This window comes from Argentina silus (assembly GCF_951799395.1).
Source record: "Argentina silus genome assembly, chromosome: 17".
In the NCBI taxonomy this organism is placed as follows: Eukaryota; Metazoa; Chordata; class Actinopteri; order Argentiniformes; family Argentinidae; genus Argentina; species Argentina silus.
The window spans coordinates 8,326,950-8,349,594 of NC_139671.1; the positions used below are offsets into that span (position 1 = coordinate 8,326,950).

The 22,645-nt window shown below is 44.4% G+C and overlaps 3 protein-coding genes across 4 annotated transcripts; all 3 read left to right on the forward strand.

The window, feature by feature from the left end:
• Nucleotides 1-7,254: 7,254 nt before the first annotated feature.
• On the forward strand, nt 7,255-9,411 carry LOC310817763 (lactoylglutathione lyase-like). Its single transcript, XM_083688466.1, has 6 exons — nt 7,255-7,448; nt 7,764-7,846; nt 8,166-8,306; nt 8,460-8,527; nt 8,755-8,844; nt 8,983-9,411. The coding sequence occupies exons 1-6, from the start codon at nt 7,380-7,382 to the stop codon at nt 9,072-9,074; spliced, it is 543 nt and encodes a 180-aa protein (XP_083544592.1). The 5' UTR covers nt 7,255-7,379; the 3' UTR covers nt 9,075-9,411.
• A 412-nt stretch (nt 9,412-9,823) lies between these two features.
• On the forward strand, nt 9,824-15,810 carry LOC310818376 (BTB/POZ domain-containing protein 9-like). Of its 2 annotated transcripts, none has more exons than XM_083689317.1 (11): nt 9,824-9,981; nt 10,254-10,462; nt 10,724-11,087; nt 11,184-11,451; nt 11,625-11,844; nt 12,053-12,172; nt 12,282-12,391; nt 12,621-12,810; nt 12,949-13,056; nt 13,549-13,627; nt 13,725-15,810. In XM_083689317.1, exons 2-11 carry the CDS (start codon nt 10,278-10,280, stop codon nt 13,923-13,925), a joined length of 1,845 nt encoding a protein of 614 aa, XP_083545443.1. In that variant the 5' UTR covers nt 9,824-9,981; nt 10,254-10,277; the 3' UTR covers nt 13,926-15,810. The 2 variants fall into 2 exon arrangements, with proteins under 2 accessions (XP_083545443.1, XP_083545444.1); XM_083689318.1 differs by having other exon boundaries at nt 9,824-9,894.
• Nucleotides 15,811-16,192: 382 nt separating this feature from the next.
• LOC310818261 (AN1-type zinc finger protein 3-like) lies at nt 16,193-22,636 on the forward strand. The gene is made up of 7 exons (XM_083689119.1): nt 16,193-16,327; nt 16,423-16,791; nt 18,921-18,961; nt 19,799-19,999; nt 20,556-20,621; nt 20,706-20,879; nt 21,054-22,636. Exons 2-7 carry the CDS (start codon nt 16,721-16,723, stop codon nt 21,206-21,208), a joined length of 708 nt encoding a protein of 235 aa, XP_083545245.1. The 5' UTR covers nt 16,193-16,327; nt 16,423-16,720; the 3' UTR covers nt 21,209-22,636.
• The last annotated feature ends 9 nt before the right edge of the window (nt 22,637-22,645 follow it).

The following is a 22,645-nucleotide window of genomic DNA, read 5'->3' on the forward strand; positions in this document are numbered from 1 at the left end:
TGATGAGCTTAAGGTCTTACGTGTGTGTGTGTCTGTTTGTGTGTGTGTGGTGTGTGTGTGTGTGTGTGTGTGTGTGTGTGTGTGTGTGTGTGTGTGTGTTTATTCACTTACAGTACCTTGACCATCTGTGTGCATGCTAAAGTAGATAGGAGAAGAGACTTCCAATCCTTCTTTATCCTTTCAGCTCCTCAGCCTCTCCAGCTCTGTTTGGTGGAGAGGACACTGCTCAGTTTTCAAGAAGTCTCAACCACATCGCACATCAACGAAATTCTTTGGAGAAAAAGCAACATGAAAACGGATATTCGGAGTGATCCATGTATTCAAGGACCCAGTAAAGGAGATTGATTGAGTGACTGGATTGTTTTTGGAAGACAACCTGCCAAACCTACAAGCAAAAACAACGGACACTGCCAATGGATGAGCAGGACTATCCACACCAATGCTAAAGTTTTCGGTTAGTCTCTTAAAACTCTATTTGATTTTATTTGTTAAAGTTTTTTCGTGAACACAAAAATGGGCTGTTCACCATCCAAGGGTCAGCTGTTCACTGGGGTTGCAGGAACAGGGGTCCACAAAGCTCTGCTGCCAGGATCAGACATGGGCACCATCGACCTGAAGTCTGGGGAGATAGAAAAACAAGATCTTGGGACCTTAGGAGCAGAGGACCTTCCCTTACCAGCTGAAGAAGAGACTCCTAGGGTTTCTAAAGTGGCTGAGGTGGCCCCAAACATGGCCATCGTCTCAACCCCAGAGGGCATCACTGAGATAGAGGTTAAAGTGACATCACAAGGCAGAAACACACAGGCTGAGCCGGTACCAGTGGAAAAGCAGATGAAAAAGGTAGAGAAGAGAAGGAAAGTTAAAGGCTGTAAGCAGGGCAGACAAAAAGAAAAGGAGAGAAAATCTCCAATCAGCCAGATGAAGGTAGACCTCCCCATGCATATGGTGAGAGCACACCAGGCAGCCTATGCTTACCTGAACCCCAACATCTCTAAATATGAGACCCTGCTGAGCCTGTTGGACCAGGCAGCCCAGACCCAGCACTCCCTGCAACCCATGATGACAGCCATAGTATTGCGTTTCGAGGAAGTCAACCAGGCCCTGGAGGAGATGGCAGAGGAAGGGGAGCTGATGTTGAAGGAGCATGGCGACTACATGGCCCGGCCCGCTGGGATGAGGGCCCTGCCTCCCGTCCCCACCAAGCCCAACGCTGACATGGGCTCATCAGAACCCCCTCCGGATCTGCTGCAGCAGATGCTCCAGCACTCCACAGAGAAGATGAGGCTGGTAGGAAGCTCTGTCCAGGGCCTGGGGGACACCGCTCTAGAGGAGGCAGCCGAGTACTTTGCATCACTCTCTAAGCTACTTGGCAAGAGGCTACAGGCCAAACGGATGGTAGAGGGAAGGCTGACACAGGTCCTGGCACACGTAGAGGCAGCTACCATGCAAAAGCCCAACCCAGAGGACTCAGCCCTCCACAGTGAAGATAGTGGCGTAGGGTGGGAGAACGAGTCCCTAACTGGCTCAGAGCGACACCGCCGCCATCGGGAAAGCTCTGGGTCTGGTGGCACTGTCCGTGCCACACCCCATTGTCCGCTAAACAGTTCACCTGACCAGGTATGCCTTAATGAAGGTGAGGAGGAGGATGAAGACGATGATGATGATGATTATGAAGATGAGGAAGATGAGGAGGAAGAGGATGAGAGGCCAGGGAGAAAGCGGTCCAATTCTTCACCACCAGACCCCAGTAAGCCTTTTCTCTCCATGGAACCCAAACACAGCCAGGGGCATCTGCCCAAACGACCCAAAACTGCCGCATCCTTGTCCAGGCAGGTGAGACCAAAGCGCTCACAGTCCACAGAATGTCTACACACTCTTATGGAGCTACAAAAGAACCAGAAAGACCTGGATCAGCGGATAAAGAAGATGGGCAACGGCAGGGTTGGACACAGAGAAACAAGAGGGGCCAACTACTGTCTGGAGAGGGTCGGGCTGAGAAGACATTCTTCAGGACATTTCAAGTCAAACCAAACTCCAAGCTCCCTACCAGTGTTGACACCACAGCCCCCTGGCCGCTACTCTGTTAGAAGACTCATAAACACCTTCAGCCACGGGGTAGATGGCAGACCAGGCCAAAGCCTGTCTAACGTACCATCCCACATCAGTGGGTCAAGGAGGAGTGGAAATCCCCTCTTGCCCGACATTGGCAGTGGAGAAGGGGCACTCGTCACCAATGGCAACAATAACAACAACAGCTGGCCAGTGGAGGGCCGGGAGGATCTGGACGTGGACAGCCTTCCCCCTCCTCCCCCTGAGGTCCTGATGGACAACTCCTTTCAGAGAACAGAGGAGACGGTTGATGATGAGGATGAGGATGAGGATGAGGAGGCATCACAGAGTGGCCGTCCTGTTGCACGCCAAAGGAGTGCTGTCTCCCAGCGTCTGAGGGCCTCCCTGCAGGGAGTGACAGTGCTACCTAACCGTAGCAGTGTGAGACACAGCTCTTCCAGCATCTCTCCAGCTCGTTCCGTCAGGCAGGACACTGTGGCGCAGAGTGCAGAGCAGCCACTGGAAGCCAACCCCAACTCTGAGAAAAAGCAGGCTGCCACTCTCTACCAACAGGCCCGTAAGATCATCCACCTGCGCAACGCTGCTGAGACCCCTGTGAAGAGAAATCCAGTTGACCAGGGAGTTAGAGGACACTGGAGGGCTGGAGTGAGCCTCAGGCAGGGTAGCAGTGACCACTATGAGGCTGAGACTTACCCGAGCAGCATGCCACCGACCGCTCCACCTGTCTCCAGAGTCCGCCTACCACCCTCTTGTCCCACTGTGCACCACAGACTACCAAGCCCTCCTGCTTTCAGAGCCCAGCCCACTCCTCCCACCACACGCCCAGCTTCTCCTCGGATCACGAGATGGGCCAGAGATCAAAGTTGTGAAGAAAACAACTCTGCATCGACTTCCGTGTCTTTCTGTGATGCCCGCTCAGTGTTCTGTCAAAATAGCCAACCAAGCTCCCAGACCTGGATCCCCTCCTGCAGCTCCACACTCCCCAGGCCCTGGGGTGAGCCCGCCCGGGGAAGGCTGCCCACACGTGTGTCCCAGTCTTATGTCAGACGCACTCAGTCTGATCAGAGGCCCAGTCTGGCTACAGGACCAGAGGTCTCCCCCAACACAGGCACAACACTGACCCAGACCCATAGGAGTGAGCCCGATGTCACCAATAGTAATGAAAGGTGAGTGTCTCCCTTAACTCACAGGGTCTATTTGACAGTTTGGTGCCATATACAGTAAGGCTGCCATTTAGCCTAAACATTTAAAACATAATAATGTTTAAAATGTTTAAAAACATAATAATAATAAAATGTGTTCATTATAGTACAGTATATCCCCAAAATCACTGATTCAGTTAAGTGAAATGCTATTAACTCTCTATAAAGATCTAAGATGATAACAAAAAGAGAAGTTGTTTGCTTCACTTGGCAAGGGGACTTTTGATTCCAAACAGATGGTATCTGATTCCATCAGCCGTCTCTAAGTATGAATGTGTTAGTGGCATCACCGTCACCATCTGTGTGCCCATTGTAGACCAGACCTGCCACCTATTACTGTTATCTTGTTCATCAATTTAAAACATGACCTGGAAACGCCACAGACACATGGTTGAGTAATCTTATGTACAATTTGTAATTTTCATTCAGGAAGGTTGATGCCGCAATGTTACCATGTAACATCTATCCAATAACATCTACCAATAACATCAATAACATCTATCAATAACATCTATCCAACATGTGTGCTTCATGTATTTGGGTAATTTAGAATGATTATTGTTTGTTAAATTGTCCTTTGACAGTAATCAGGATTTGACATTATTTCAATATTTTTAAATATTATTGTTACAATTATGACAGACAGAAATGTTTGATCGAAGTTTTTGGTACTGAGGGAAAGTCAACTACAGTATAAGGAGAAATATGAGATAACAGCAGCATGTGAGACAGAGTGCATATGGAATGCTGCTCAGTCATTTTTATGCTTCTTTAAATTCCTACAGTAAATGAACCTGAGTTTCATAAATATGTGCAGTTCATGTCAGGTGAACATTTGTTGTGTTATATTCAATTGTAACTAGAGCAAAACAAGTCTGGTGGCAGTATGATTGATAGGTATTAGATATGGGTTAAGAAGCTGTCACTCCACTGTAAATTCCCACAGCGATAAAGCAAACTTACAGGTAGGTTTGCATACCCCGAAACCGGCTCATCACAATCTTGTGTTCACCCAAGTGCTGATGACACCGATGACATGAAACAGAAAGCAGGCCAGTGGCAGCAAATCTGTCATGAAATTCTGTACAAATGACACAAGTATTGTGAGAAAACGTGTTCTTTATTTGAAGGAGAAGACAAACTACTTCTTACTTTTAGCTATTTATTTATATGTCAGAATTCTAGGCTTGTACAAGGACCACTTTTGGCGAAGAAAATCACAGTCAGCAAGCTGTTAATCTGTAACCAACCTTCCAAAAATGGATGCATTCAAACAGTCAAACAAAGTATTTACAGTATACAAAATGATTGTGATTGGCTATTTGGTTGGGGAGGAACCGCGGTTTAGACTTGGCATCCCTTGTTGTTCACGGGCTGGTCACACCAATGTCCCATCTGCGGAGTCAGCACCCTGTAAGAGATAAGACACCTACTCTGGTATGTCCTCCCTAGCCTGTCCTCCCTAGCCTGGTATTATTCCACTATAGTTCTTTGTGTAAGCGTGTGTTGCAACATCTTTCTTGATGACCTGGCTTAACCTCTCCATGTATTAATTCAACGTACTATGGGACTAATGCTTGATCCATCGCTCATTTATCAACAGGCCATCACATTAGTAAATTTAGCACACTGCAGTAATGTATTTTTATTATAGCAATAATAAACTGTTTTTATAAAAATAATTTCTAACAGTATGTTTTAAACATGTTACAACTGTTGATTGATGATGACACTGATCCTTTATTGGCACATTACCCCTTTACTAAAAAGGTGAAGTATTTATTGATGAGTGTTGCATAATGATTACATATATATTCCTGTAGAATGTTTCTAAGGTCAACAAATAGATGGTGTGATGCAGTTGTCTTTTAGATATAATCTTGAGCACAACAACAACGACTTTAAAGTGCTCTGTAAAGCAGAGCTACCATCACCAGGTCACTCATTCCCTTCAGATTTAACCAGACCACCTGTTTGGCCTAATCCTGAGTGGATTAGCCTTCCTTCCCCAATCCCCATTTCTTGGGTTGGGTGAACTGAAGCTCAGCTCCCCGGCCTGCTGCCCCACATAATCCACTCATGCACTTAAATCTCTCTTCCTCTGCTTTATTATAGGGTGGACAACACTGCTGTTACAGAAGTGGACAACCAATCAGATCCAAGTGCCGTTGCTCCTACTGCCCTGAACTCTGAGCAGGGTGAGGGAGAGGAGAGAACATAGGGAGGGATTATGGATTATCAGGATTTTAAGGTTAAGACCTTTTCCCTTTTTCTTTCTTCTCTTATGGGAGGAGAAGGGCTAATTCTAAGAAAGTGTGTTAGATCATGTCAGGTTTGATTTATTTTAATGTCTAGGGAAAAGTCAATTTGATACAGGCTATCTATATACCTTGTATGACCTCCTCTGAAGTGTTTGTAACAATTTCAAAAATATATAACTATATTGGATAAACATTTGTTTAATAAGAAACGGTTTGATGAATATTAATCATGATAAGTGTACTTTGAAATCTATCATTACATTAATGGAGAAACTGATAGAATTACTTAATGCATTAGACCCAGCAAATCAATCATTAATACTTGTTCAAGTCATCGGCCTATTGTTTTTATTGTTGTGTTCATATTTGTGTTGTAACTAGGTAGCCTACTTGTTCGTTTTTAAATGTCATATTCATGATTATTCATCATAGTTTCATTGATTAATTCTCAGTTTTTTTCTACTGTTCCCAATAAAAGTTGTCAACAAAGCCAACACAGTATGTGCTTCATAAGAAGAGTGGGGGTCTCTGTGATGCAATCTGAGGAGCCATTTTGAACAATTAGCCTATTACAGACATGCAATGTCTAAATCCTGTCCTGTAAACAACACATTACCTCACCGACTATAAATACTTACTTAACTGCACTAGTAATGTAGTTATAAGACAACAAAATTATCAGAGGTTATGTGTCATAAATATTGTGACAATCAGTGAAATAAGACGCAAATTAGCTTTCACAGTCTCTTTATTGACTAGCATGAAAATTAACACTGGGGTCATCAAACCAAACAGCAATGGCACCCATGGTTTCAATAATGTTATGTTATGAAGTGACATTGCTGTTTGGTTTGATGACCCCAGTGTTAACACAATGCATGTTGGGAAACAGGAAGGCACAATGCTAACTGTGTAGCCCCGTTGCTACAATATGTTATGATTTCCTCAACAGTTGACGTGACACTACACCCAGGCTGTCATTTGAAGCAGACGTTGGATTGTGGTGCTGGTGGTGAACTTGTTGTTTGCACTGCATTACAATTTGCATGGCTACTTTGGTGGTTATGACTCAGTCAGCTTCACAAGTATTCAAATGCAAGAGATGACCAATTGCTTAGGCTACAGACCCAAATACGTGTTGGTATATCGACCAAATGCAATACGTTTTTAAAACGGAATGCATTTAATAATACAAAAAATACAGTGGAGTAGTCGTCGTTAATGACTAGTGTAGGAACGTACTTATTATCGGCCCCACACAATTACAATTATTCGGCCTATGATGTAATATCCATAGCGCAATGCTGACATCCTGCGGTAGAAGGGAAACAGGTAAATCCAACAACGTTTCTGCAGAAAACACGTGTTTTAGGCCTAGGCCTACTCATTGACAGGTTTAACTGGTTTTTATTTATCTTGGCATGAATCATATTTTTTCAATTTAATCCTGGGCCTTGGGGTTTTATCAGTTGAGTCAATTGCATAGTACGGTGTACTACGGTGCATTACTGTCACATAACACCTATTGGCTTTGTGCCAGCTGTAGTCATTGCATGCCTCCTGAACTGTGTAGATACTTGCTGTAGCGTAAGTCTCAAGAAAACGAGTGAGCCTACTACCTTATTCTGTGTGTGTGTGTGTGTGTGTGTGTGTGTGTGTGTGTGTGTGTGTGTGTATGTGTGTGTGCGCGCGTGTGTGAACTCCTCCTACTTTCTTGAGGGAGTGACATGCTTTGCTGTCAGTTGTCTCGACTTGCCTCAATCGGCTTTGGCAGCGCCCTTTGTACAAAGTACTCGAGAGGCCTGTGTATGCGCCTTATTGTGTCCCCTTTATCAATCACCACACAATGACAGATAAAGGACTGACCAACGAAGACGCGTCCGCAGCATGCAAAGACGGGGACCCTATCACCAAGGTGAGTATCATGCGACCATGCATGCTCAACTACTATTGGGCAGCACAAGGCCCGTCTTTACCAAACCTGTTCAGCGTGCGGAGCAGGGCGTGAACACCAAGAGCACAACACGGCCTCATTCATTTTCAAATATATATTTTTTGTAGTGATTTACTGGCTTTTACATGTCCCTTTATTGACTCTGGCTGTAGAGCATTCTTCTTGAGCTGTAAGCTGAACCCAAGTTGAGAGGACAGCTACAGGGTCAAGACATATTTTGCAAGTGACAACTCGCCTCACACTTGCCTCCCCTCTCTCCTCCTTCCCTGCCTCCAGGACTACATGATGCAGCAAACCATGCTGAGGGTTAAAGACCCGGTTAAGTCTCTAGACTTCTACACCCGCATTATGGGCATGACGTGAGTCCCTGACTACCATATCAGGCCTCCCTATAAGTTTATTATCACTGTCTATAGAAAAGATGAGTTAGCGTTGTCATTGTCTCTTTCCACAGCCACTGTGTCTTATGAATCTACTTATCTACCCCCTGTGCTTTTCACAAACGTACATGCAGCCTCTGTGTGGTTTATAGGTCCAATACATTTCAGTTCCATACCTTATGTTGAGAAGGTTGGCTTGTTTAGGTCTCCTGGGCGCTTTTGGGGGACCTTTGTGTTCATTTTTGCATTGTATATCTCTCCTTGCATCTTCAGTTATTTCATTTCATGATTGCCTCAGATTGCTACAGAAAATAGACTTCCCATCCATGCGCTTCACACTCTACTTCCTGGGGTTTGAGGACAAGAAGGAGATCCCTGAGGACATAAAGGAGAGGACAGCATGGACTTTCTCTCGACGAGCCACCATTGAGCTCACACAGTAGGCTACACTTTAAACTTCAGTGCACACCTCTTAGTAAGACAGCTGAAGCACCCTGTATAGATCATAGTACCCCTCTATAAACTATGGTGGTCTATTCAGTATTGAGAATTATTTCAAATTCCCCTCTCTCTCACATTTCTCCTCCATAAGCAACTGGGGCTCAGAGTTAGATGACAGCCTATCCCACCACAATGGAAACTCTGAACCACGGGGCTTTGGTGAGAAAAGATTCCTTTTTGTATATAATGATATGAACTGTATAAAGTGTGTTTTATTATGTTAACATTCAGTGCATTTCTACCTTAAGAATCTCTCAGTATGAATGTCTGAATGGCTGTCTGTCGCACTCTCTCTGTCTCTCACTCTCTCTCTCTCTCTCTCCTCTCTCTGTTTATCTATCTATCTATCTATCTCCCTCTTTCACACACACTCCCTCTTTCTACAGGGCACATTGGCATTGCTGTACCTGATGTATATGCAGCCTGCAAATTATTTGAAGAACAAGGAGTAACATTTGTGAAGAAAGCAGATGATGGTATGTTTTATTCTTGTACCAGGCACTAAGCACAAGTCTTATGTGTTTGGGTTAAGGTGTACTTTTTTACAGTACTTTTTTCTATTCACTATATAATGCTAGTCACCTATAGTGCTGATATGTTCTTCTCACACACAGGTAAAATGAAGGGATTGGCCTTCATACAGGATCCTGATGGATACTGGATTGAGATTTTGAGCCCCAACAACATGTTCTCCATAACCTCATAAAGAGGAAGATCTAGACTGACAGGCATAACTTGTGTATCAGGATATGAAACAATATGTTGAAAGGATGTGAGAGGAATCTGAAAAAGTCAGGATTAAAATGGAGTATCTGTTTACAAGCAGGCGGATTCCCTTTATAGTACTATGGACATCCCAAACAATTGATGAGAGTGAGACAAACCTAAAATTAAGATGACAGACTACTTGGATATATATCAAGGTCACTCAAACTGAATAAGCTGCTCCTAAATATGCCTGCATGATGATCCCACATTTGCACTGTGGAAAATTGTTTACATTTTATTTACAATAAACAGAGATGTGGATCATCCTCACACAACTTGTGTATCTTTTTCATTCGTCTACTTTCTATTAAAATTGTATACCTAAACGTGGCCACTTCCATTACAAACCTAGGCTATTCCTTGCTATTACAGTGTTGCCAACTCCCCATTTCATGACTCTGCAATCTCAGCTAGTTAAGTCTCAGCTAGGTACTTGAGCCTAGTAATATGTACAGGTATTTTGACCCATATACATTACAATAGCTGATAGTCTTGGCTAAATTGCTACACATAGACTTACCAATTTTTGGGTCAATGGGAACCTGTCCTGTGTCCCCCTGGCCCTAACTGCTGATTCTCCTTCTATACACAAGGGGCCGCTCTTTTTCTCTCCATAGCGCCTCCCTAACAAACAACATCCAGGTTGTGACCTTATGTTCCTAGCTAGCTTGTGTTGTTGTGTGATGGCGGAACTATTGAGGTCCAGTGGAATTTGACAGCAAATGTGTTGTTATTTGCCGAGCCTGGCAGATGTTTTGGTAAGGATTGGGGAAAAGGAACATCGCGGTCAAGCAGAGAACTCGTCAAAGAAAAGGGAGAAAGGGGATACGCTTATTGTGCTGCTGGTATGTCACGGCTGACTGAAGCGGCGGTATCAGTTGTCTCGCTTGCTAGCTAGCTGTCAAAGTTGATTCGGTTCGACTTCATATGATCTGTCATGATCCCGTGTACAAGCAATGTAATGCAAATAGAATGTGTAATGTTAACTTATCATGTAGCAAGACCTTCTGCCTGTCAAGTTGATGCTAGTTACACACAATATTTGGAAATGAGCAAATAATTTGAAGTAACCCCCATTAACTAGCCTGTTAAACGGTCTCTGTTCCTTTCCTGTCAGATGTGATCGTGGCGCCCCTCCATAATGAGTAACAGTCATCCCTTGCGTCCACTGGCCTCCGTGTCAGAGATTGACCACATCCATCTGCTGTCAGAGCAGCTTGGTGCTTTGGTTCCAGGTGAAGAATACAGTGATGTCACCTTCATTGTGGAGGAGAAACGCTTCCCAGCACATAGGGTCATCCTGGCAGCACGGTGTCACTACTTCAGGTATTCCTGTTAGTATCTCTTTTTGGGTGTGGGTGGCATTTCAACATCATATGTCTAACAGGCAGCCTTGCCTTACTCTGTGGCTCAGTTGGTAGAGCATGGCGCTAACAATGCTTAAGTTGTGGGTTTGATTCCTGCTGGGACCATATATACTGAAATGTATGCACTCACTGCAATGTAAGTCGCTTTGGATAAAAGCATCAGCTAAATGGCATATATAAAACATATTAAGATTGTCTGACAGCTTGTTGTATTCTACAGAGCTTTGCTGTATGGTGGGATGAAGGAATCTCAGCCACAGGCGGAGGTGTGCCTGGAGGAGACACGGGCAGAAGCCTTCTCCATGCTGCTCCACTACCTCTACACTGGCAGGGCCAGCCTCAGCTCAGCCCGTGAAGAGGTGCTGCTAGATTTCCTGGGTCTGGCACATCGTTACGGCCTCCAGCCACTAGAGGACTCTACCTCTGAGTTCCTGCGCACTATCCTGCACACTCACAACGTGTGCCTGGTCTTTGATGTGGCCAGCCTGTACTCTCTGAGCGCGCTGAGTGCAGCCTGCTGCTCCTATATGGACCGGCATGCTCCTGAGGTCCTGGCTTCTGATGGCTTCCTGACACTGTCCAAGGTAAGCAGGAGAGAGAAGTCATAGAAATATTCAGTTGAAGAAGAGCAGTCTCTTCATTGTTTATTCTCTGCTCCCTTGTACCCTCTCTCTGTGCAGACTGCCCTTCTGACCATGGTGCAGAGAGACTCGTTTGCAGCGAGCGAAAAGGAGATCTTCCAGGCACTGTGCCGCTGGAGTCGACAAAACGGGGAGGGGACAGCTACACAGGAAGTGATGGCAGCAGTACGCCTGCCACTCATGAGCCTGACTGAAATGCTGAACGTGGTGCGTCCCACTGGACTGCTCAGCCCAGACGACCTGCTGGATGCCATCAAGACCCGCTCTGAGAGCCGCGACATGGACCTCAACTACCGTGGCATGCTCAGTGAGTGTCATGTGGGTCACATGACTCTGACCTACAGAAGCAGCACATTCATGGCATGTTCTAATCCCCATGATGGCTTTATTAGTCAGTGTGAAGGATGAAATTCGACCTATATGTTTCTGTGTATGTCCGGCGTGCTTTGTGTGTGTGATGTGTCATGCATTGTGTTTCAGTCCCAGAGGAGAACATTGCCACCATGAAGTATGGGGCCCAAGTGGTGAAGGGAGAACTGAAGTCTGCATTGTTGGACGGAGACACGCAGAATTACGACTTAGACCATGGCTTCTCCAGACACCCCATAGAGGACGACGGGCGAGCTGGCATCCAGGTCAAACTGGGCCAGCCTTCCATCATCAACCACATCCGCATTCTGTTGTGGGACAGGGACAGCCGGTGAGAGAGGGGTTCTCTCTCTTTAGATGACTGCTTAATTGTGCGGCATTGTTGTCATTTGTTTTATGTAACGGCCGCTGTTAAATTCACATGACTGTCACAACAGGATTTATTTTTTCAGCAAATAAGATAGGTGTTCTTAACAGCATATCGCTTTAAATTGGAATTGAATGGTCAATGCCATAAACATCCTTCTCTTCATTTTCAGGTCTTACTCATATTACCTTGAAGTGTCCATGGATGAGCTTGATTGGGTGCGTGTAGTGGATCATTCCAAGTACCTGTGTCGCTCCTGGCAGAACCTTTACTTTCCATCACGTGTGTGCAGGTAAAATGTCTCAGACATTTAGTTTCAAAGATTTGGGCTGGTTTGATTGGACCAATTAGATTTTTTTTTGTTCTACAACAGTGGATGTGATTGTGTGTTTGTATTCCAGATATGTGCGCATTGTGGGGACACACAATACTGTCAACAAGGTCTTCCATCTAGTGGCTTTCGAGTGCATGTTCACAAACCGCTCCTTCACCCTTGAAAAGGGTCTTCTTGGTAAGGCATGAGTAGTGTCAACAATTTAGATAAGGACTTTATTGTCCCTCTTGGGGATTTTGCAGCATTGTGTATAGACATTCAATACATTACAGACAGAACATAGATGATAGCATACGACATGGATACCTTCAATGTGAAATTCCTTGTTCCCACTCCGCTCATCCTCTCTCTCTCTCTCTCCATCACTCTTTTGCCTCTTTGCCTTTCCCTCCTCCCACATCTGTAGTGCCCAATGAGAATGTGGCTACCATAGCAGCCTGTTCCAGTGTCATTGAGGGTGTGAGTCGTAGCAGAAATGCTCTGCTCAACGGGGACACCCGGAACTATGACTGGGACTCCGGCTACACCTGTCACCAGCTGGGCTCTGGGGCCATCGTCATCCAGCTGGCACAGCCATACACCATAGGCTCCTTAAGGTGTGTCTGTGTCTGTGTGTGTGGGTGGGTGTGCACATGGTTATTTGTATTGAATACTGTGTTTCAGCAATAATTAAAATGTAACATCTGCTCAGCTAACATGAATATGTCTGTTTCTAACTGCTTTTATCTGGATAGACTACTCCTTTGGGACTGCGATGAGCGTTCTTACAGTTACTACATTGAGCTCTCCAGCAATCAGCAGCAGTGGACGAAGGTAGTGGACCGCACAAAGGTGGCATGTCGGTAAGGCTCCACGTCTGTCCCCCTCCCATATTCTTTTAGTTCATCATATTGGCCTATCCATGAATGTCACACAGTGCCACTAGTTCTATGCCAGTCTGCTCGATCCCTATACCATAGGTATACCCTAACCTCGTTGAGACCAGGCTTTCCTAGTTTGGAAACTCTAAAAAACTCTAAAAAATTATTTATGTTTAGGGGTCCTAGCGACTGAAAATGATGGAGCAAGCAACTCTGAGAGGGGACGTGTGGCCTAATAAACCATATCATTCTGAAAACACATTTGTTTTGTTTTTTAATAGTGTTGCACCATTTTTCGAACTCAGTATATAACCTTGTGTAATTGTACCACATTTTGTAATCTAAAATTCTCCAGACCTGTCAGAACAACGTGATATAGAGCTGTGGCTATGCAAGACTAGGTATACCCCAACCTGCCCTTCTATTTCTCCTGGTACTGTACTTATAATTCTCTTGTCTTGTCTTTCCCTGCAGGTCTTGGCAGACACTCAAATTTGACAAGCAGCCTGCCTCCTTTATCCGTATCGTGGGAACTCACAACACTGCAAATGAGGTCAGAGGATTGCACATTGGTCATTGTTTTGAATCTTTCATTTACACTATCGTATTTCTATTCTCTCCTCACCCCCTTTTTTCCTCTTTCCTTCTAGGTGTTCCACTGTGTCCACTTTGAGTGTCCAGCCCAATTGGACACAGAGGTGAAGGAGGGCAGTCCTGGACAGGAATCTCCTGAGTCTAGCGCCACTTCTCAACAACCTAGACCACCTCGCCCCTCTCGCACCCACAGCCTGCTCCCCTCCCAGCCCTCTCAGCCTTCCTCACCCTCCTCTTCCTCACAACCCCATCATTGAGAGGAACCCTCCCATCTCTAGGACGGTCTGGCGGTGGTGAGAGAGAAAAGGAAAACCCAAGACACCATTTTGCGCAGCCTTTGTCACCCAGGACGCACTGCAAAATGCTGCTACGCAATTGATCCATTTTTTTGATAACAAAGATAGTCCTCTATTGCAATGATGAACATATTAACAGAGAATCTTACATACATTTCAGCTTTTTAGGGCTCTAGCTGGTCCTGTCTGAATGATAACATGAAGGAAAAAAACGATGTAAATCGGTCCATACATTTTCTGTGAAGATACCAGCCCATGTTTGCTGCCAGTGTAAGGCTACTCAATTGGCACTCCTCAAAGCCTAGATGGGCCCAGGTGCTATCCAGCCAGTGGAGGTGTAATCAGTACTGCTCGTCCAAAGATTACGCTGTGGATTGTAGCAGTGATGTCGGCAATAACTTATCATTTGTTTTCTTCAGAGTTCGAACATGAACAATCCCTGTGAAAATTGGAACATGTTTTTACAAATTTTACTATTTCTCTTTTGTAGGGTTTTTGTTTCTTTTTATTATTTTTTTAGGGCATACAGTTGTTTATTTGCACTTGTTAGAATAGCCATGTTCTTCTGTTAAAGCCTTTTATTTGCCAACTTTTCTTAATTCACCCCTAAAGCAAACATTTGGGCTAAAAGACAAAATGTAAGGTATTGATTTACTATGGCTGAGCACTTGAATGTCTTTGTTCAAATTGTTTGGAAAATGATTAGCACTTTGTGAAAATAAGAGTGGCGGGTGGAATGGACCAAGTTATGCACTGGAGCTGAAAACATGGAATATTTATGGTATATTTGGAGAGTCTTAAGTACGAGCAGCTGATATTTGGCACTTTATTTTCCCCATATTAACTGTAATAAACTTGTAGCTACGATAAAGTCTATAAGCGCAGGAAAACTGTATTGCTAGGAAATGTCTCCTGTGTTTGAATTTCATTTCTTTGTCATTTTATTTTCAGATATTATTGCAATCTTACAGGCTGTTCTTGCCTTTGAGAATGTTGGTTTTGTTACTTCATTATCAATTGCTGCTTTCTGCTTACTGCTCAGTATGTGTGATCTGAATTGTTTGTTTCAGGGTTGTTTTTGAATACTTAAACTCTCATTACTTTCCTATTGTCTCATCATCTGTGCTGTACCCCTTGTTCCATTTCCATTAATCTCTTTTGCTATTTTAAAAGCTTTTGTATTTGATTGATCGAACCTTTAGATACTGGTATGTTCACTTTGCTAATTCAGCATGAAACAGAATGAGGGCTGAACATTGATGTAGATAACATTAAGTAGAGAACAACCTTAATCTTGCTCTTTTCTATTTTCTTTCCTGAATCATTTTGAATGCGTTTTGTTTGTTGTATTTCTGTAGTGTGATGGGAATCATTGTTACTGTACTCGTCATCATAACTGGTTACCCTTATCAGTTTTCTATATCACTGCCATTACCATTGAGTGACATTGCTTTTCAAAAGAGGTATCTTTGTAACTGTTGGTTCTTTGATATTCAACATAAAGGTCGGAAAAAGGCTCAGTTCTAGTTATGGTAATTTACTCAGTAAGTCAAGTCAGGGTGTTTGCACTAGTGAGTATTAAAAGGCTTCTTCAGGATGATCTCTGCTGATGGCAAATTACAAAGGGGTTTGAAGTGGGCCAATGTTCATTATGTAGGCAGTGGGGTTGCATGGCATTTAATAGAAGACAAAATGTGTCATGTTGCAACTCCAGCAGCACATCATCAGCAACACTTTCAAGACCAAATGTTTTTAACATTGCTGATTGGCTGGTTTTGAATGCATCCTTGTTCATCCTTTATACCGTACCAGCCTGCAAGTAAGCTATTAAAGATGTGGGGCGATACACTTACAGCTTGTGTGTTATGTTTTTAATTATATTTTCAATATACATGGAAGGTCTCTTAGGATGTCTCTGTGATGTGGGAGGCGTCAAGGGAGGTGGTTATCACAATACTGTTTCAATATTCTGAAACCCATACATTTCGTTTTAGAAGTGACATGAATTACTAACAGAGACCAGCTCCTGACATCCACATGGTGGTCCTTCTGCCTGACAATCCATGTTTTGGTTTGCCCTAACCCAAGCATGGAGGTAAACCCAAATGAATTCTCTGCTCTGTGGCCTCAACTGTTGTCTCACGAATCGGAAGCACTGTAGGTAGAATTGCTTTAAATTCACGCCATATTTTCACTATCGATAAGACATCGCTCAGGTACTATTACCATTTTAGCCATAAGAGGCTCACGCAGCTTCCTGACCTGCTTGCCTAACGTTTGGAGCCCCACAGGCGAGATACATTGTGTGGTCCCATATAAAATTGAGGGACGCAGCAGTGCCTTTGAGTGAGAGATAAAGAAAGGTAACATTTTACCGTGTCGAATGAACAATAGTGTAATGTTACAATTATTTGTGGGTAAGATTATGTCCTATTGTCGTTTATCTTTTATGTTACAGGTTGGACAAAGCGCAGTTCGACACCTATCTGGATTTAGTCGTAGCGAGAGCTCCAGCTGATTGCTTCGAGTCCCGTGAGGACACTTGGATGATCAATTAGTCCAAACTGAGCTGTTTAGGGATCCGGATCCTTGTGGCCGCTCGTGTCGGCAAAGCTATCGACACTCTTATGTCCAGTTGACCGAGGACTATTTATAGAAGCGGATATTTTCAACTTTGAGTTGACTGAAGATCCTTTAACGACAAGGCCCAGTCTCATCCCCAGCCTCGCGTACCCATTATCATTTTTATTGAAGTCATGGGGGATACTGGTAGTGAACGCAGCAAACCTCCCAGTTTACCAGCTCGATGTCCCTGTGGATTTTGGGGGTAAGTCATGGCACAAATTGTTTGTCTGTCAATGACTTCTTGTAAGGATACAGATAGGAATTAAATGTAGCATGAATCCATTGTTGTTTTGTTGTGCAGGCCGAGTGGGGGTTGGGAATAAGTATATGCTAGAAAACAGTCATACTTGAGGGACGCGTTACTTTGATATTTATTCTTCAAAATCCTAAATTCGTGAATGTCATTGTGTCAATCAAGCGTCAAATTCTGTTCTGTAAAGACAGAATTCGGCAGTATACGGCTACAGTTCTGGGGATGACAGATGTAATATTCAGGATAGAATCTGATATCATTCGCTCCAGGTTTCCAGACAGTATATGGAACTATATTTAAACAATATTGCATACTTTGTATCAAACTGACTCTAAACTGTCATTTCAACGATATTGGTTGTTTTGTATCATCATGTTGTTACATTTGCAGTTTCACCACTGCCTTTCTTTTCTTTGGCAAATCGTGTATGTTGTGATTTACATACAGGAAATGCATCTTGTTTTGGAACGTTTTTGACCAAAAAAACATGAGACATCTTTATTCTTCCTGTAAGATCGGGATCAGTATTACGAAAGGGGTTTATTGAGGATCGATGGACTTTGGGAATGTTTTATTTGAACTGTATTTCCTGCTTAGGACAAGCTATATTATATCCTCAATCTTGGATCTTGGGGTGTGTTGCTTGTGAGCAAACCAGAGAATTACTCTCTCACTTCAATGTCAATGTCAGGTGATTGACACAATGGGCAATATGTTTATAGTCACTGCGGAGAGCACCTGGTTTAAGGCGTCCCAATCCCCTCCCGTAGCCCTTCCATGCGTGTTAAAACTATCTGTTTCTGGATAGGTGTAATTAATACCATATAGAAAATGGGTCCCAACTGCTGTAAGGTCATGGTTGGGCGACTAAAATGTATCCCAGGTCAATTGGAACACTGCATTGGTCACATTCCCTCCTGCGGGCACAATGGCCTGAATACCCAATGGAGTTCCAGCCTCTCCCGTATTGACAGGGCTCACAGCTGAACAGATGTCCCAGCATTGTACATTGTACCCCACTATTAAAGTGAATGTCCAAGAGAGGTCCAGAATGAGAACCACTCTGGAAACATGATGCCATTGAGAGGAGGATTCAAAGGAAAGTCAGAGAAAATGTGCATGTGTGGTGGGAGGAGATTTATGGGGGAGGGTGGTGGAGATGGGGGTTGAGCAGGTTTTTCTGGCTATGGAATAGTTTTGGTTTGGTTTGCATGTGTGTAAGGGATTTTCTTTGACATTTCTATCTTGTTGTTACAAGTGATGGGATAACGTTAAATTGAATGGTGAGACACTGAGCTCTGTTTTGCTGTCTAAATCAGTAGGCTAATGTTGGTACTGTACACTTGCTGTATTTCCTACAAGACAGCATAAATGTGAGCAATACAGTCCCCAAATGACCTCTGCCATTTTTTTTTAATCTATCCACATTAACTTCTTTAAGTCGGCCGAACCCTCAGATATTGCAAAACACTTCACTGTTGTTTGAGAAAGAGGTGGTTGTCCTAAAAGTCCAAGCTGTAAGATTGGCTACAGCACATTTGCTTAGCCTCCCCTGATTACCTTGTTGGCCAGTTAGAGATAAGATCAAAAGACTACAATATGTGTGCCTGTTACTCATTTCTTGCAGTAAAATATCTACTTTAGTGCTCCCTTATGTTCCTTCTTCCAACTGTTTGCACCCCCCCTCCCCCAGCCTTTTGTTTGTTTTCCCCCCTCTCTGCCATGACTCTGTCATCTGTCATCCGGCCATCCGCTTGTTTTCACCCACTCTCTGTAGCCATGGCAACCTCATAGGTCTGACCATAGATATAAAAAAAATAAAAATAAACGTTTTTATCTCTATGGGTCTGACTGCCTGTGTACAAAAATGGGTCAGGATGGAACCTCCTGAGAGAAGTTGAAAAGCAGTCAAATTGGCCCTTTTTAGAATTTTGTTGCAAATTAGGAATGTTTGATAGCATTGGCTGAACTTTGTTTTGGTGGGCACAAAAGCCAAGGTCCTATTTAGTTGCAATTATGGTCTTTTTCCTCCTGTCACTGTTTTGACTGTATTTCTCTCTCTCTCTCTCGCTCCCCAGGTCGAGTAAAACCATGAACCTCTGCTCTAAATGTTTTGCTGGTAAGTCGAGCCATTCCTTGCAGCCAACCCATTAAACTCCTGTGTGTGTGGACAATGGATGTCTGTTGTTTGGCAGAGCTCTGTGTACCTGGGACGCCAGGTGGGAGTGGTGTACAGATGGCATGCATGTGATGTCTCTGCTGCACAGAAATGCATTTTTCTTACAGATTAGATCTACATTTATGTATAGATTATATTTCTCATTCTTCTTACGTTTCTGCAAAAAATGGTACGCTTGTAAATATTTGTTTTATGATACAAAATGGGCAAACCTGCCTCATAATGGCACTGTCTTTCATGAATAAGTTATAGACGTCAGGGAAAATATTTGGCCATGTATATCATGCATTACTGTATATTGGGATTTGGCTCTGGCGGTAGCTTTGGTGGTATATTAGAGCTGAAATTGAGAGTCTGACTGAAGTTTTGTGACTGACTTCTGTAGTCTTTTTGGGAAAATTGAAAAAGTATGAGTTTGAACACTGGTGGTGTCCATGGAAACCAGTGAGAAAGGCAAAGAGAGCTCTGAGACTAGCATCACAGACAGCAGCATTGCTTAGAATAGATTCAATACACAAGAGCACAGAGAGTGAGCAGAAATGGGTTCTGTGGAGGATTAGGAAATAGCCCAACTGCTGCTTTGAGCTCATTGTGTCCTCAGTGTGGGGGAAGTGGATGGAGTAGACAGACATGTTACAAGGAGGTCATTGTGGAAGTGTCATTCTGAGGTAATGTTAGCCTCTACTCAGGCCAGCCCATCTGTTTAAGGTGTGTGTGTAAAAAGGCTGACTCCCCCTCACCAATCCTGCTAACACCTCTATTGGATCTCTCTCTCAGATATTCAGAAGAAACCGCCAGATGAGGACTGTGCCCCAAACCCCAACCCAAGCACTGGAAGTAGCCAATCGGTTGTCTTCAGTAGCGAGACTAGTAGTAGCAGCAGCAGCCATAGTAGCCAATCCCTGTCATCACCACCCACTAGCTCTGAGCAGCCCTCATCTGAAGACCCTGTCCCTACGTTTCCCACCACACAGGAAGGTAAGATGAAGGTGTCCACCATCTCTGTTTTAGATGCTGCCAGTTTCTGAATGAGTTATTACTGTAGTTGAGGTCTGTGACACATCAAGCCTGAACTGAACCTTATAGCGGGACACTCATTTGGTCATATGCTTATCAATTTTTGCCCGATACCTACCCCTTTAGTAGACCAGGGCAATGAGGAGAGGGTGTATGTTTTACTCCATATACACATTACAAGGTTAGACTGTAGTCCTCCCACGGTAGTTCTGGATCTGATATGGTGACAGCCTGCTGCTGCTATTTCTGCCTTAGGAGTGGTGCTGTGGCTCACTCCACTGGCGCTGGCAACACTCAGCCTGGCCCAGATAAAGAATCATTGTGGGGGCATCATGATCACACTGACCATCTGTCAGGACCTTCTTCTTTGATAATTGAACTAACTAAGACTGTCAGTTAAAACCAATTATAGTATTGTGGTGTTGCATTTGGTGTTTCTAAACCCTAAATCTGAACTGTTGTTACCTTTCCGTACTCTAAAGATCTCTCTCTCTCTCTCTCTCTTTACCGCCCACAGGAGTAACATGCACAGAAACAGCCCAAGGCACACTCTGCACACCCACAAAACGTCCCTGCGACCCAGGTATAGCCTGCTCTTAGTTCTTGTGTCTATATTTCTGTGCGATATGTCCCATGTTGGACTCTGTATAACCTTGGTTCTTCTCAGCTTCAGGGTCGGAGAGTGAGGCATCGCCAGAGAAACGGGCACGGAGGGAGGAGGAGGAGGAAGGAGGGAGCGAAGAGCCTCGTGGAGGGCCCAAGCAGAAAAACCGCCGGCGTTGCTATCGCTGCCAAACCAAACTGGAGCTGGTACAGCAAGAACTGGGCTCCTGTCGCTGCGGTTAGTATCATGGGAGGAACAGTGGAAACAATCCGAACTGTGCCCTTGAATTTTATGTGTCCTCTCGACGGATTTTCGCAATATTTTGACATTCCCTCTCTCTCTCGTTCTCCCTGTCTCTCTCTCTCTCTCTCTCACACTTTCTGCCCCTCTCCTATTTCTTTGGTCTCCCAGGCTATGTATTCTGCATGCTGCACCGTCTACCTGAGCAGCATGACTGCCTGTTTGACCACCTTGGTCGGGGGCGCGAGGAGGCCGTCCTCAAGATGGTGAAGCTGGACCGCAAGGTGGGCCGCTCATGCCAACGCATCGGAGAAGAGTGCTCCTGAGTGCCCACCCATCCACACAGAGAGGAGGCACTTAGAGAGAGGGAAAGAGGGGTGAGGGAGGGAGGGAGGGGGGGTGAAAGAGAAAGAGAGGGAGGGAGGGAGGGATGGGGGGGGGGGGGTGAAAGAGGGAGGAAGCATGGTTGCAATAGCCCGCACTTGCCCCACAATTCTGGATCTGAGCGTGACACACTCCTGTAAAGTCTTGATCCCTCAAGAGGGCACTGTTTGGACCCTGCCCTGGGCAAAGCCCCATGGCTATCTGTGGAGCCACACTCAGTATCGCATGTTCACACAGCCTTAACTCGCTAGTCTTCAGAATGAACTCTTTAAAGAAGGATCAGTAATTTTATCACACAAAGCCCATAGCTCTTCATGACCCCTGACCCCTCTTCACTCTCTTAACTCTCCAACTGCTCCAATACTTTATAGAACTGAGCGATCTCTCTTTACTGGATCCTCGGTCGTCAGGTGTTCAGTTCACGGTCATGTGGGGATGGAACATGGCCTTCTCCCTTGACTACTCCTCAGGTTGTTAGAGGGTGAGATATCAACCTTATCTCCTGCCTCCTTTTCTCCCCCCTCCTCAACCAATCAACCCAATGGTTTGACTCCTGCATGGCATTGGATTGAATTTGTGTGTGTCTGTCTGTGTGTGTGTGTGTGTGTGTTTTGAGTAAGGACATTGTCCTCTGGTTCAGTTCTTGTGTGGCCATGTTTGTTCCTAAGAGACTCTCGTCAACTTGGTTTGACCACTGGACCACAAACCCTTGTATGACATTGCAGCCATCCCTGCCTGTGCTCAGCCGGATCAGAGACTGAACAAATGGACTAGAGTCACACAGAACCACAGAAGCAGAACCCCTCTCTGCCTGCTCTTTTGAATGAGTGTTACTGTTGCCATTCATGCTTTCTTTCTGTTGTGATATCCTGCTCTCTCTTACTCCCCCTCTTTACACACCTACACAAGCCGAATCCCTGGACTTTGAGTTCAAATCAATATCTTCCTCCGTATCTCTTCCTCCTCCTCCGACCACTAGTCACACTACTCGACTGTGCTGATCCTAATGCCCACCTCGTTCACCCCCTCTCTCCTTCTCTGCTTCCTCTCACCGGCCCCCTTCTCACGTGAGAGGGAGGGAGGGAGCGATGTTTAAGGTGGAGAGGAGGACACTGATGTTGTGGCTGATTTAATTTTGATATTTTTGAAATCTGTTCTGAGTGCTAATGACACGGAAGAAATGAATATCTTTCTGTATCTTAAAAGACATTTTATTTAACCATATATTGTTTTGATTTACTTACACACTAGCATAGAGCTGCATATTTAGTTAAATGTATAAGAAAAAGAACATAATTCTGTTTTATTTTCTCCTTTTATTTGATTAAGTTCCACTTTTTTGCTGAGGAAGAATAAACTGGATTAGACGATGTGTGGTC